Source organism: Ovis canadensis, chromosome 26, assembly GCF_042477335.2.
Source record: "Ovis canadensis isolate MfBH-ARS-UI-01 breed Bighorn chromosome 26, ARS-UI_OviCan_v2, whole genome shotgun sequence".
Classification (NCBI taxonomy): Eukaryota; Metazoa; Chordata; class Mammalia; order Artiodactyla; family Bovidae; genus Ovis; species Ovis canadensis.
The window spans coordinates 30082384-30096470 of NC_091270.1; the positions used below are offsets into that span (position 1 = coordinate 30082384).

General features: G+C 44.1%; 1 protein-coding gene across 6 annotated transcripts in view; it reads left to right on the top strand.

Annotated features, from left to right (window-relative positions):
• STOX2 (storkhead box 2) overlaps positions 1–14087 on the top strand; it is a 194388-nt gene that overhangs the window by 151108 nt on the left and 29193 nt on the right. For 2 of the 6 annotated variants that reach the window (XM_069573196.1, XM_069573197.1), the window contains one exon: positions 10316–10435. The exons of the other annotated variants lie outside the window; for them this stretch is intronic. In XM_069573196.1, the coding sequence (XP_069429297.1) occupies positions 10411–10435 (25 nt within the window). In that variant the 5' untranslated portion in view covers positions 10316–10410. The remainder of the gene's footprint in view (positions 1–10315; positions 10436–14087) is intronic. 6 annotated transcript variants of the gene reach the window in all.

The window sequence follows — 14087 nt, forward strand, 5'->3', positions numbered from 1 at the left end:
TTCAGAAAAAGCAGTTGAAATTCAGTATCCATTCCTAATAAAAAAAAAAGCACCTAATCTAAGAATAGCAGACAACTACATTAGTCTGATAAAAACAAAACTGCAGTAAAATCATTCTTAATAGAGAGAATACTTTCCCCTTAAGTCTGGGAACAAATGCAATATCCTATTCAGCATTTTGCTGGAATTCCTTTAAAAATTCCTTAAAAAAGAAAAGGTGGGTTAGTGGTAAAGAACCTGCCTGCCAGTGCAGGAGATAAAAGAGTCACCGGTTCGATCCCTGGGTCAGTAAGATCCCCTTGAGGAGGGCATGGCAACCCACTCCAGTATTCTTGCCTGGAGAATCCCATGGACAGAGAAGCCTGGTGGGATACAATTTGTGGGGTCACAAAAGAATTGGACATGACTGAGCGCATATAAACACTTTATTAATAAAGGTGTGTAATCTAACTTCTATGAGACTGTATGGAGATAACCCTAAGAGTTGAGGTCAGCAGAAGAGGTTAGAGGAAACGAGAAGTTTGTGATAATGAACGCAAATAATGTTTTTTTTCCTTCAAAAACTATTGATCATTTTAAAGGCTGAAACTACTATTTTCAACCACTGTTGGGGCTCCTGCATATACAATCTGAACCCTGTTCTCATTCTAGGAATAGGGATTGAGGAGCCATTAGCAGTCAGCTCAGGGCATACTGATGGAGAAGGCGATGGCACCCCACTCCAATACTCTTGCCTGGCAAATCCCATGGACAGAGGAGCCTGGTAGGCTGCAGTCCATGGGGTCACTAAGAGTCGGACACGACTGAGCAACTTCACTTTCACTTTTCACTTTCATGCATTGGAGAAGGAAATGGCAACCCACTCCAGTGTTCTTGCCTGGAGAATCCCAGGGACGGGGGAGCCTGGTGGGCTGCCGTCTCTGGGGTCACACAGAGTCAGACACGACTGAGGCGACTTAGCAGCAGCAGCAGCAGCAGCAGCAGCAGCAGCAGGGCATACTGAAATGTCAGGAAAGCAGTCTATGAAAAGACTCAAGTTCTCTGAAGCCTGGGTTGGTTTAGCCGCTCACCCCTTCTGCCGGGTCCTATGGGAGCCAGTGGGAAATATGCATATAACCGAGCATGCGGAGCTCAGCTGCATGAGGGGAAGCTTTGGCCGGTGTTCCTTTGCTTGCCCGTCATCTGGACCTGGTTTCAGTCATTTTCCTCTCTTATTCATGGATTTCATGGGGAAGTATGGTGATGCCTTCTTTTCATGTGTGTTTATGTTTCATTCCTTAGTTAATTGGAAGCACCTTGAGGTCAGAGGTTAGTTCTGCAGATATGTCTCCTTTGAAAAAATATGGCAGCTTTTGCGACTTTCATATTTTTTCCCCTGATTCCATCTTACAGAGGAGGAAGGATAACTCAGTCGTAATTAAATAACCCAGTGCTAAAGTAATTCAGTTTTCAGCTCTTTGACCTTCTAACTAATTCCAGTGAAAAGAGCTCTAGGACTCAATAATGGTATCTCTTTAAAGCAACAGAAACGCTGAGGATAACTTTGAAAGCTAATTGGGAGATACCCTTTCAGATGTATTTTCAAACGTAGTTGTTGCTTCTCAAATTGGAGGCATATTTGCCTCCAGGGACCAGGGCCCTCACTGAAGGTTTCTACAACTTCAACACCGTCATGGACAGTCTTCCCAGAGGGTGAGTTCACCTGTACATTTGGGGAAGTAATGTTGAATGGTGTTCAATGGATAACAGTTTTTATAATTTTTATTGTTAAGACAGAAGCAGTCTATTAGAGAGTATAATCCATAGCTTGTGTGAATTTCAGGGAGACTTCAAGACAATGACTTTTTTCCTGTGTTTTGAAAACTTTTCTGGGCATCCAGTCACTCCTGTGCGATGGAAAATATGATGTAGAAATGTCTGAGATGCTTTCAGGTGCATTAGAAACGAATAGTCTACAAATCCAAATGCTGTTGTAATAAAAGAAAAAGCATAATTTTGAGAAAGGTAAGCTCTCATTTTCCCCTCGCTTCTCCACAGTTTTCTTACCAGTTAAGTCAAGATATCATATTTCAACTCTTGTCTTCTAAATGGAAGACTCATAGGCTCTCAGTTTTTCTCACTTTACTCTTACCTTTTTCCTTCCTTGCCTTCTTTGGACATTGATGAGAAGAACTGCGGGCAGACAAACAATCCATCCCACAGTGCAGTATGGAAAATTGCACATCTGCCTCCGTAATTTATAGTGTCACAGCCAGAGTGATCTGGAGAAGCCTTAGAACTTAATTTTCTTTGAATAGATTGTACAGGATGTTGTGGAATAAGAGAGAGATGTCTGCACTGAGGCTCAGGCGGTCCAGATACTAATCCTAACTTTACTACCAACTCTGTGTGACCTTGGGCAAGTCATCTTCCCTACTTGAACCCTCAGGTTACCTTTAGTCAAATGATTATGTACTAGATGACTTTCTGTCTTCTCCAGCTCGAAAATGCCATTATTCTGTGTCCCTGATGCTGGGAAAGATGGAAGGTAAAAGGAGAAGAGGGCACCAGAGGGTGAGATGGTTGGATGGCATTACCGACTCAATGGCCGTGAGTTTGAGCAAACTCCAGGAGATAGTGAAGGACAGGGAAGCCTGGCATGCTGCTGTCCGTGGGGTCACAAAGAATCGGATATGACTTAGTGACTGAACAGACAAAGAATCCTATGAGAAGTGACTGATCCAGAGACTTTTGAGAATTATAAGTTATGTAGATTAGCCACGCTCTTCACTTTGTGTGGATATTGGTGCTCGCTAACACTTGTAGGGATACCAAGTGTATTTGTTCTTTAAATATTTAGTTTCCTTGCCTGTACCGTGCTGCATCAAATCCAACTTTAATTGAAATTGTTTCTTCTACTCTAATAAAAAGGCACATAACTTAGTAAACCCAGGGCTATAAAGGCTTTGAAAACTTTGGAGCGTTCTGTTTCTGAAACCACTTTCGCTGAAGTTTTAATTTGTGCCTGTTCCCCAGCTTTCAGCCAACAAGCAAAGTCTGAGCTCTTATCGGTACCCAGAGGATTTTGTCTAGAGGGTTCTGTCTTTTTCCTTTATTTCTCAGTTTGAGCTACTGTTTTACCCTGGACTCTGCTCCAGACCATAGAGCAGACACAGTTGGGTGGATTCTGGGCAAGTGGTGTTAGGTGTGCACAGCACTTCTAGCAATGTGTTTCTGATGGTGTTCTAATATTTCCCGTTGGATGTTTTGGACAGGTCCTTCTGTGGAACAGGGAAGTATGTCACGCCTCTGTGCCTCTAAGCCCTCTTTGCATCTTATTTGGCCTCTCATCACAGGCTCTTCCCTTGTTTCAGGAATGAATTTTCTTCTCTCTTTGGATGCATCCTATACCCTGTTGCCAGAGAAACCTAAACTTTTCAGCATCAGTAGCATCACTCACCTGTATAAACCTTTAATGACTTTCTCTTAGAATTTCATGTTCTTCAAAATCTTACCTAGCCTGACCCACCATTCAGGTTCATCTCTACCCGTCTCCTCCCTGAATCCTCCTGTGCCAGCCATGCTAGACAGACCATTGGCCGTGCTCCAGAACCTCCTGGACGTTCTGCTTCACGTCATCACCCTGCACACTGCTTCACTCCTTGGAAAGGCATCCTTGACTTCTCTCTTCCTTCCCCCGTCCTTACCCATCTTCCAAGTCCCTTACCTGTTGCCTCCTTCCTAAAGCGCTGCCCAGTTGCCACCGTGCTTCCTTGCCATCTTTCTCCTGTATCAGAAATAGCCATCTTTCTTTGTTCTCGTGGTATTCTGTCCCTCCTTGCCTTGAATGGCTCAGACGTTGGTGCAAAGCTGTGAGGAGAGGAGCTGTAACTTCTTCAACTTTATACTGACCCCGTAACAAGCAGAGAGGCTTACACATGGTATTTCATAAATGTTTGACACGTTGTATTTCATAAATGTCTGTTGAGTTAATTACGTTGAATGAGGGTAGGTTTAATATAGTATTGCTATAGGCTAGGGAGAAGGCAGTGGCACCCCACTCCAGTGCTCTTGCCTGGAAAATCCCATGGACGGAGGAGCCTGGTAGGCTGCAGTCCATGGAGTCACAAAGAATAGGACACGACTGAGCAACTTCACTTTCACTTTTCACTTTCATGCATTGGAGAAGGAAATGGCAACCCACTCCAGTGTTCTTGCCTGGAGGATCCCATGGATGGAGGAGCCTGGCCGGCTGCCGTCTATGGGGTCTCACAGAGTCGGACACGACTGAAGCGACTTAGCAGCAGCAGCAGCTATAGACTAGCATTTGGAGTGGGAGTGTGGGACTACCGGATGCAAACTGTTATACGTAGGACAGATAAACAACAAATTCCAACTGTATAGCACAAGGCATTGTAGTCGATATCCTATGGTAAACCATAATGGAAAAGGATATTTAAAAAGAATGTCTGTATGTGTATAATTGAGTCATTTTGCCATACAGCAAAGGTTGGCACAAAACTGTAAGTCAACTAAACTTCAATTTTAGAAAAAGAGTGTGTCTGTAAAAACACAGAGCATGCAAAAATCCTTCTTTTCACGGAGCTCATGTTCTCCCTGATGGTAGCCCTTTCCCCGTTGTCCAGATTCTAGGATGAGCTGGCCCCTCCCTTGAAGCCATTCCTGACTGTGTCAGCCCAGGTTCTTTCTCCCAGATTAAAAAAAAAAAAATTGTTTATTTTAAGTGGAGGCTAATGACTTTACAATATTGTAGTGTTTTTTGCCATACATTACATGAATCAGCCATGAGTGTACATGTGTCCCCCATCCTAAACCCCCCTCCCACCTCCCTCCCCATCCCATCCCTCAGGGTCATCCCAGTGCACCAGCCCTGAGCACCCTGTCTCATGCATCAAACCTGGACTGGTGATCTGTTTCACATATGGTAATATACATGTTTCAATGCTAGTCTCTCAAATCATCCACCCTCGCCTTCTCCCACAGAGTCCAGATGGAATGGATAAGAAAGCTGTGGTACATATACACAATGGAATATTACTCAGCTGTTAAAAAGAATGCATTTGAATCAGTTCTAATGAGGTGGATGAAACTGGAGCCTATTATACAGAGTGAAGTAAGTCAGAAAGAAAAACAGCAGTACAATATATTAACGCATATGTATGGAATTTAGAAAGATGGTAACGATGACCCTGTATGCAAGACAGCAAAAGAGACACAGATCTCCCAGATTTTTAGAGGTACCAATTTGCTACCTGTTCCTCCCTTTGGAACACACTGTTGTATTCTTGGTATTTTTTATATGTGACTATCTTAGCTCCTCAAGTGCACTAGAAGTTTCTTGAGAGTGGAGACCATGTCATCAGTTCATGAAAAAGTCTGTGTACCCATGTAAATATTCATTGCATGTGTGCGTGCTAAGTCACTTCAGTTGTGTCCGACTCTGTGCGACCTCTTGGACTGTAGCCCAACCAGGCTCCTCTGTCCATGGGATTCTCCTGGCAGGAATACTGGAGTGGGTTGCCATTTCCTTCTCCAATAAGTATCTTTAATTGATTTGAGAACATCCAGTACTCTCTGCGTTATCAAGTACAGTCGCCGTAAGACCACGCTCTACCGTTAGTCATCTGTGTTTTTGAAGGATCCTGAGTCTGAGTCAGGACTGATGATGCTACTTAAGCCTCTGCTGAGGAACCAGTCACATGCCCAGCAAAGCCTCTGCCCACATCTCATCCACCAAGGAAATCACCTATGTGATATTCTGTATGATGTTTGTAAATCATTACCGTAACACCGAAGCTATTATTCAAAGGAGCAAGAGGCAGAGAAGGAGTGCTAATTATGTCTGCAGGAGATGCTCGCATTCCTCCCTCCATCAGAGACTGGCACACGAGACAGCAGAGTGCCTTGACTTCACATTAGCCTCAGCTCTTTGTTCTGAGTTGAGGCGAACGCGTGTCCATCATAAACTCGACTTCTTACTAGTAGGACTATGGCGTGAGCGTGTGGTTGTGGTTTTGGTAGGTCAGTTACGCTCCTTTGCATGGCGCTGGGCAGTCTGCGGCTGAGGCTGGAACACACTCCATCAGGGGCTGGAAGACTGAGCAGAGGCAACCGCTGCTAAAGGGAGCCAGCCCGGGGGTCTCACTCTGCGGGTCTTATGTGCTAATGAGGTGAGCTGGCTTCCCTTTAAAGGTAAAAATTTAAGGATTTTTTAAAAAAAATTTGTTTCCAGTGGTTATTTTATTATAATAGTTGAGAGGCAGACTCTAAGGTCTCCTGCCCTAGGTTCAAATCTAGTCTCTGCACTTAATCAGTTGTGGAAGCTTGAGGAAGGCAATTAATCTTTTTTTTTAAATGGTGATTATTGAGACTTCCCTGGTGGTCCAGTGGTTAAGATTCCAAGCTTCCAATGCAAGGGTCATGGGTTTGATCTGATTTGGGAACTGAGATTCCACATGCCTCAAGATGAGGCCAAACATTTTTTTTTTTTTTTAAAGAATGCACTAGAAAATAAAGTTTAAAGAATGGCTATAACAACAATATTTATCTTCCCAAAAAAGGGATATATGTATATGTATATGTGTGGCTGATTGACTCTGTTGCACAGCAGAAACTAACACAACATTGTGAAGCAACTATATTCCAATAAACAAGGTGGAAAGTATTATTAAAAAGATTAATAAAGATTCACAATCTAAATTTTTTTTTAAGTAACAGTACTTACTTTATTGGGTCCTTGTAAAGTTTGGATGAATATCTATACACGGGCAGAGTAGGCCCACATAGAGATGGAAATATACATGTTTGGTATTAGAAAATCTGAATATATTTTTAGTGGTGATTTTCCGTCCCTTTTCTTTGAACATTTGTTGTTGTTGTTTTCTTTATGCATTTATTCGACCTCGTCTGTGTCCTAGAGGAAACTTGAGTTTTTAGCAATCAAGAGCTGGTCCAGTGTCTCGAACTTCTTCCCAAGATGCTCTTAAATGGCCAGAGGTCACAATAGCTCAATTAAGATCTTAACTTTTACTCAGTATGTCATCGCTTTCTTAAGTGCAAGGTTTATTTATTAGGCATGGCTTTGGGCCTTATGGGCTTCCCTGGTGACTTAGTAGAGAATCTGCCTGAAATTCGGGAGACCTGGATTTGATCCCTGGGTCAGGAAGATCCCCTGGAGAAGGAAATGGCAACCCCCTGCAGTATTCTCGCCTAGAGAATCCCATGGACTGAGGAGCCTTGTGGGCTACAGCCCTTGGGGTCACAGAGTCGGACACGACTAAGCGACTAACACAACACTCTTGGACCTTATAGTGATCAGACTGTGCCTAAGAGGAATGGGCTGAGTTAGATGGATTTTGGTGGATTTATAACGACCACCAGCAGAACCAAGCTCAGAGACAGTTGAGTAAAGGTGACCTGCCTTGGTGGTGGTGGGTTTCAGGCTGAGTCATTGTCACAGATAGAGCCCTGGGCACATGTCCAATGAGGGGAATTAATACCTCCTGGAAGGGAAAATTACCATCAGACCATATCTGATGTCTATGGCATCATTGATGAGGTTTTCTTTTCTTTTTTTTTTTTTTAATTGGATCAATGAGACCTTATTTAAACACAGATAATGTAGAAAAGTTCTCTGGGGGTTGACAGTATGACACTAGCTGAAAGCCTACCACTGTCTCAGACCAAGTGTATATAGAGTCCAGAGTGGGGGAGTTGAGGGTGCCTGGGGAGACACGGCTAAAGTCTACCTGAGTCTTCATACAGCTTTACAGGGAGACTGACATGCCTGAGCGGGAGCAAAGGCAGCAGCCGTGCGGGCAGAGAGTTTGCGAAGGATCCGCTGGAGAAGGAGCTGAAGAAGCTTTGTTTAACCATGTGGAGATCACAAGTGCCAGTGGACCCGTACATGCACATGGACTGTGTGTACTTACCTATGGTGTCCCAGACGGTGGGCAGTGAGCGAGGAGATGGCTTGGAATGTAGGGGTGGGATTATTATTTGTAGCCAGTGGATGAGTTGTGAGACAGATTTCTACATTGTTTAGTTTTCCGAGAGCAGGATGGGAACTGCTGTGTGGGGTTACAGAAAGCCTTCACCAGAGGATGTGAATGACTTGGACAGGGCCCGAGCTCTGTGGAAAGTGGTCCTTGAAGATGGGCTAGGTGATTCCCTGGTGGTCGAGTGGTAGAGGACTCTGCGCTTCCCCTGCAGGGGTATGGGTTCCATCCCTGTTGGGGAACTAAGATCCCTCATGCCTTGGAGCCGAGCCAAGAAATAAACAAATAGAAATTTTAAAGACAGGCTAAATCACAGGAGTGAAGAGATGACGTGATGCTGTTGAGGCTTTAGCCTGGTGATCTTTCTAACTCAGGGCTGCGGGATAGTCTTACTGAGAGATGCATGACATTTTTGTACTTCCCAACTCCAGTCTCATCCTGTGCTTCATCCTTACTGTTGGTTAGCTACTGGAGAGGATGGGGGAGAATTTGTGGTGCAGGCATCCTTGGCTACCCAAATCTACTTCCATTCCGAGTAGGGGATAATTTATCTTTATCAACATCTCTTTGGTTTCTGAATGGAGCTAGTGAGAGGTGCCTGCCTGGGTATTATTTTGTTTGGAGGAATTAACACACCCTCATTCAGGTCGCTCTTAATTTTTCCGTTCCTCTTGGACTCCATTTTTCTCTGGTTTTAACGTGATGGTCAGCGTTCCTCTCCTCCCCTCCCCTCTCTTCCTCTCCTACCCCCTCCCACCCTCTTTCCTTCTCCAGCCATCTCTGTGTCGTTTCTTGTAAATAGAGATGAATCATTCTTCTCCAAGGTCCTGTCTAAATGAGTTCCTCCCCGTGTATGTGTGTCTGTGGGTGTGTAAATACAGTGAGCACACGTGCCTGTGCCCGAGGGGCTCGGCGTGGGGCTCATCCGCGCGTGTGGTGCGGTACAGACAGTGCAGTGAAACGATATATTTTGGCACAGATCTGGAAGGGATCGTGCGTGTGTGTGTGTGTGTGTGTGTACGTGTGTACGCGCGCCTTCCCGATCTGAGGCACAGCGATTTTTAAAAGGAAAAGAAAAAAAAGCAGAGAGAGCAGTGCTGTAAAAGAAATCGTATGCACTCATCCCACCTCGTGCAATTCCGGTGGCAGTGGGAGCCACGGGGCTCCGCACGCCAGGAACGAGCTCTTGACACAGTGACCTCATTCCCCACGCCGCCCTCCTGGCGGCGGAAGCCGCGCCGGCTCCCCGGCTGCCTCTGCTGCAAGGCCGCTGGCGCCGCGTCCGGAATGATGCGACCCGGGCTTGCGAGGACTTGCCCAGCAACTGGAATTTATGACAAAAGAGCTCGCTGCAGCTAAACTTTGATCCAGGGTGCGGGGTCGCACCGCCTGTTACACACAGGAGGGAGACACGTCCTCCTCTGCCATGAAAAGCCAGCCTTAGAAAAAAAAAAGGAACCAAAAAAAAAAAAAAAGCGCGCGTGTGTCAGGTTTATAATTACGAACTGGTGAGTATACGTTGCCAGATCAATGTTCATGTGTGCGTGTTTTCTCCAAGTCCGGAGGCATCTGCCCTTTTTCCTGTTTTTATGATGAAAAGATCTGCATTGGTGCTCAGTGCATGGGAGGGGGCCTGGGCCACCCTTGGAGAGAACCATGCGCCCCTGGCGGCCCCCAGCGCCGCCCCCCCACCCCGGGGAAGCGTTGCTGGGGGTGCGGTCCCAGCCCCAAAGTCTCTGCACCGCACAGACAAAGGACCCCATACTGACAGGCGGAGGCTGTAGCTTTTCTTGGAGTGATGACTCATTTCAGCTCACAAAGGATTCTGGGCAGGGTAGTGAGGAGTCAGGTTGGCTGATGCACGCCTATGACTTCACTTTGCAGAGGACAGGCAGCCGGGGAGTGACACTGCAGATTCCCAAGGCTCTGCCGTGGGCTGTCGGCTCAGGGCCCCCAGGGGCCAGTGATGGACGGGGTTGGGCATGGGCTGGGATGCCAGCTGTCTGGGCAAACAGGAGGGGAGAAGGGGAAGGAGGATTATTTTTTCCCCCTAAAATCGTGACCGGTAAAAGTCCATTCACAAAGCCTTTTCAAGGTGCTTTTTGTGCCAAGCTTTTGAACTGAACTTGGGCCAATATCTCCAGACCTGAACTGTCAGAAGAGCTGAGAGTTCTGGAACTTATTTATTTATTTTTTCAAGTAGATGTACTCAGGTAAAGTGCCAGATCCCTGTGGGGTCCATGGGCCCTCGGTAGCCCTTCTGAAATGCTCATTTAGAATATTATGACTGGAAAGTTTACTCTCTCTTCTTATTCCAGATTCTAGGACGTCCGTTTCTGTTACTGGCTCCTTCTTGTGCCTGAATGCTAACCCCTAGCATGCACCAGGCTTTAGCGCCAGAGCTACCTGGGGGATGGAGCCAGTCCAGAAAGGGCCAGGTAGGTCTCCCCTCGTTTTCTTTCAAGAGTGGTTGTGTGCAAAGAAACACGGTCGGATGTCTGCAGCCCCTTGGATAAGGGTGTCCTGTCCCCTGAAACATGATCTTGCTGTGATAATTCCTCTGCAGTCTCAGTCTCAGGCAGGAGAGGGGCCCCGTGGAGGTGACCACGAGATGCCACCTCCGCGGCCTGATGCATCCCAGCCTCACATCAGAAACCAGAGTCAACTGCAGGATATGTGAATTGGAAACAATTAAACAGCTCCACATTTCCATCAGCTGAGATACATCCCTTTCACCCCTCTGATGGAGGCATTCAGTAAACATTATTTGCACTGTTTCTTCTCGATATCATCCCTAAATAATGTTCGTGTGTTATTTGGCTTGTTAACCTATATGCGATGCACTGAAGTCCCAGAAAGCCTGATTTATATGTGCAGGAGCTGTTTCCAGCACTAACATCAGACAGAGGTTGCTATTAACTGCTCAGGAAGTAAGCATATCTCATCAACATCTGTTTTAGGATCCAGGTGATTACAGGGCTGTTTTCTTACGACATCCATGGACTTTTCACACAAAAGCTCTTTAAAAAAACAAAAACAAAACAAAACAGTGAGACTGTAAAATTTGGTTCTCAAAGGTACATTACATGCTCCAAATTGAAACTTGGCAAATCTGGAAGCATGGTTTTATCATCTCATCAAATTGATGGTTTTAGCACTTTCTAGTAAAAAATATTTCTGAGAGTCATAAGTGCAATTTGTGATAATAACTAGAACATTTTAAAATAGTACAAACCCTACCTTGGGCAGGCCCCTTGAACATCTCTTTGCTCTCATATCCACCCCCATAGTTCACCCTTTCACTGAAGGAAAGAATGCTCGTTCCCTCCTTCATTGTGAAGTTGTGTCTTCCTTGTGACTAATACTTGGCATCTTCAAAGCAAAGTTGAGGATGTTGAGTCAGTTTCAAAGGATGTTTGGTCACATCATACCATATTGAGAATATAATGTCCCCACACCCATCAATTCTGCTCATTCTTAAAGACCTTATTCAAAATCTGCTTCCCACGAAGGGTTTCTCTGATTGTAGGAGGTCATTTCTTAGTCCTATTATAGAATTAACTTCTCTAGATAGATAGATGGATAGATGTAATTAGACCAGATTGCTATTATGGGAGTTAATCTGCTAGCTATTCAAGTATTTTCTTTGTATATCTCTTCTAAGGATGTTTTAAACAGTAATTCGAACATATTATAATTGCTTGTATTTTTACACATTTATATCATGTTTCCCCCTTATGAATTGTAAGCCCGCTGAAGGCAAAGATCAAGATTTGTGCCTTCCTCTACAATTCATTTCTCCTAGCAGTTGCCTACACATGGAAAGCGGGCAGTAAGTAGTTGATTAAGAACAGAGATGGTTCAAAAAGCATTAATTTGTCATAGAGGGTGAGAATGCTGTTTGTTCATTTAAATAGTCTTCTTCGGGATGGGTTAATGCTGAGGTAGACCTCAGGAGTTAAGTGTAACTCTAGAAATTGTTCTTACCTTGAGGTATGTTTACAGACAGCACCTTACACTGCTGGTAAAGGATTGTTGTTAAGACCAGATGTGAAGGTGGGTCCCTTAAATATGGACACTGGTTATGATTTACTTGAATAGAAAGAATAATATTCTTGGACAAACTGTTCTTAAGTAGGGAGTAAGCTTCCATGGTGGCTCAGATGGTAAAGAATCTGCCTGCAATGCAGGAGACCTGGGTTGGATCCCTGGGTTGGGAAGATCCCCTTGAGAAGGAAATGGCAACCCACTCCAGTGTTGTTGTGTGAAGAATTCCATGGGCAGAGGAGCCTGGCAGGCTAAGGTCCATAGGGTTGCAAAGAGTTCTGATGTTTTGTATGGCAGTCACTTGTTTCAATTCTGTGGGATGTTTTCGTTAGAGGAAATGATCATGGTGACTCTTTGCATCCCAGATTCCATTAGAAATTATTTAACTCCTAGCATCACTGATCTAGCACATCAGGGTACTGAAGTGCTGAGTTTCCTTTCCCTTTCTTAGGTAAAAGATCGGCCCAGCCAAAAATCTTAAAATAGGCCAGCTTTCTCTATATCCCTGTGACTCTGGCCAAACAATTTCCCATCTTTTAGTGTTTTTCTATTTCCAAAATCCCTGTGTAATGGATATTTCCCAATCCTTTCCAGCCCAATAATACATCCTAATATTATAAATGCTATATGTTATAATAGGTTATATCATAACTTTTCTGCCTTCCAGGCAAAATATTCCATTCACTCGGTGCCCATGCTCACAGGTAAGAATCAAGAGGTGAGCAATCTAATCAGTCTAATTCATGCCAGAGTGAGAATGACTATTGCCCTCTCTGTTTCTCACTGATGCCTTAGATTACTTCTTAAAAGCTTTTTTTAAAGGATCAAATTATTTTTTATTAGTAGAAATTCAAACATCATAGAAGAGTAAATTGAATACATTTAGGTGAGCTTGGTGATGATCATTTTAATACTAACTACTACTTATTAAATATCTGTTATGTCTCAAGGACCATGTCAGCACTCAGCATCCATTATCTCATTTAATCCCTTCCATAACTCTATGAGGTGAGCATCACAGTGTACACCTTAGGAAAAAAGACAGTGAGACTCAAAAAAAAAAAAAAAGAATTAACTTGCTCCAAATGACACAGCTAATGAGGAACAGAACTGGGCTCTGAACTTAAAGTTTTGGCTAACAAAGTCCGTGGCCTCTACCACTGTCTTGTAATGCCATACTTTTGAAAGAAAAGTTACTTCTGGTGCAGTGAGTTGGGAGTTTCCTCTGTGTGTATGCACGTGTGTCTGGCTTTTTGTATTCTCTCTTCCCTGTGTACCTGTCTATAGTTCTTTCAATAACAGTTGGAAGGGGTGATAGATGTGCAGTCCTTGGGGAGATGGTCGTAGTCATTCTGTATGATTTGATTTTAATTTGGGAATTATCAACATATATTTTTGAACTATATTTAATTGTTCTATTATGATTGTATTTTATAGAAGTTGGTCACAGTGTAGTTAGGACCTAAACAGATTAAGCAAAGACTACAAAGGTTGAGAATTAGCTATAGTGATTCTAACTTACAAAGAGTGAAAGAGTGACTCTGGAAATTTTAGATTGATTTATATTGAACTATAGCTGAGAAGTAGCATCCATGGATTTTGGAGCATCTGCTGTGTCTCTGTTGTCAGGCTAGGTTCCCATACAGAATGGAGACGGAAGAGAAGTAGCTTAAAATAGAAATTTAGATGCTGTCTTATATGACGTGCTTATAACAAAGAAAAGGAAAACACGACTCTGGTTAGCCAAGTGCCTTACAGAATTGGGGCTTCCCTGATAGCTCAGTGGGTAAAGAATCTGCCTGCAATGCAGGAAACCCGGGTTTGATTCCTAGATTGGGAAGATCCCCTGGAGAAGGGAAAAGCTACCGACTCCAGTATTCTGGCCTGGAGAGTTCCATGGGCAGTATAGTCCATGGGGTCGCAAAGAGTTGGACACAACTGAGCGACTTTCACTTACAGAATTACATGACATCTGAGAGCTCTTATTCCCTGTGGTCATCTAGGACTGATATTTCATTGTGATTTTATTGCTGGGGGTAAGCG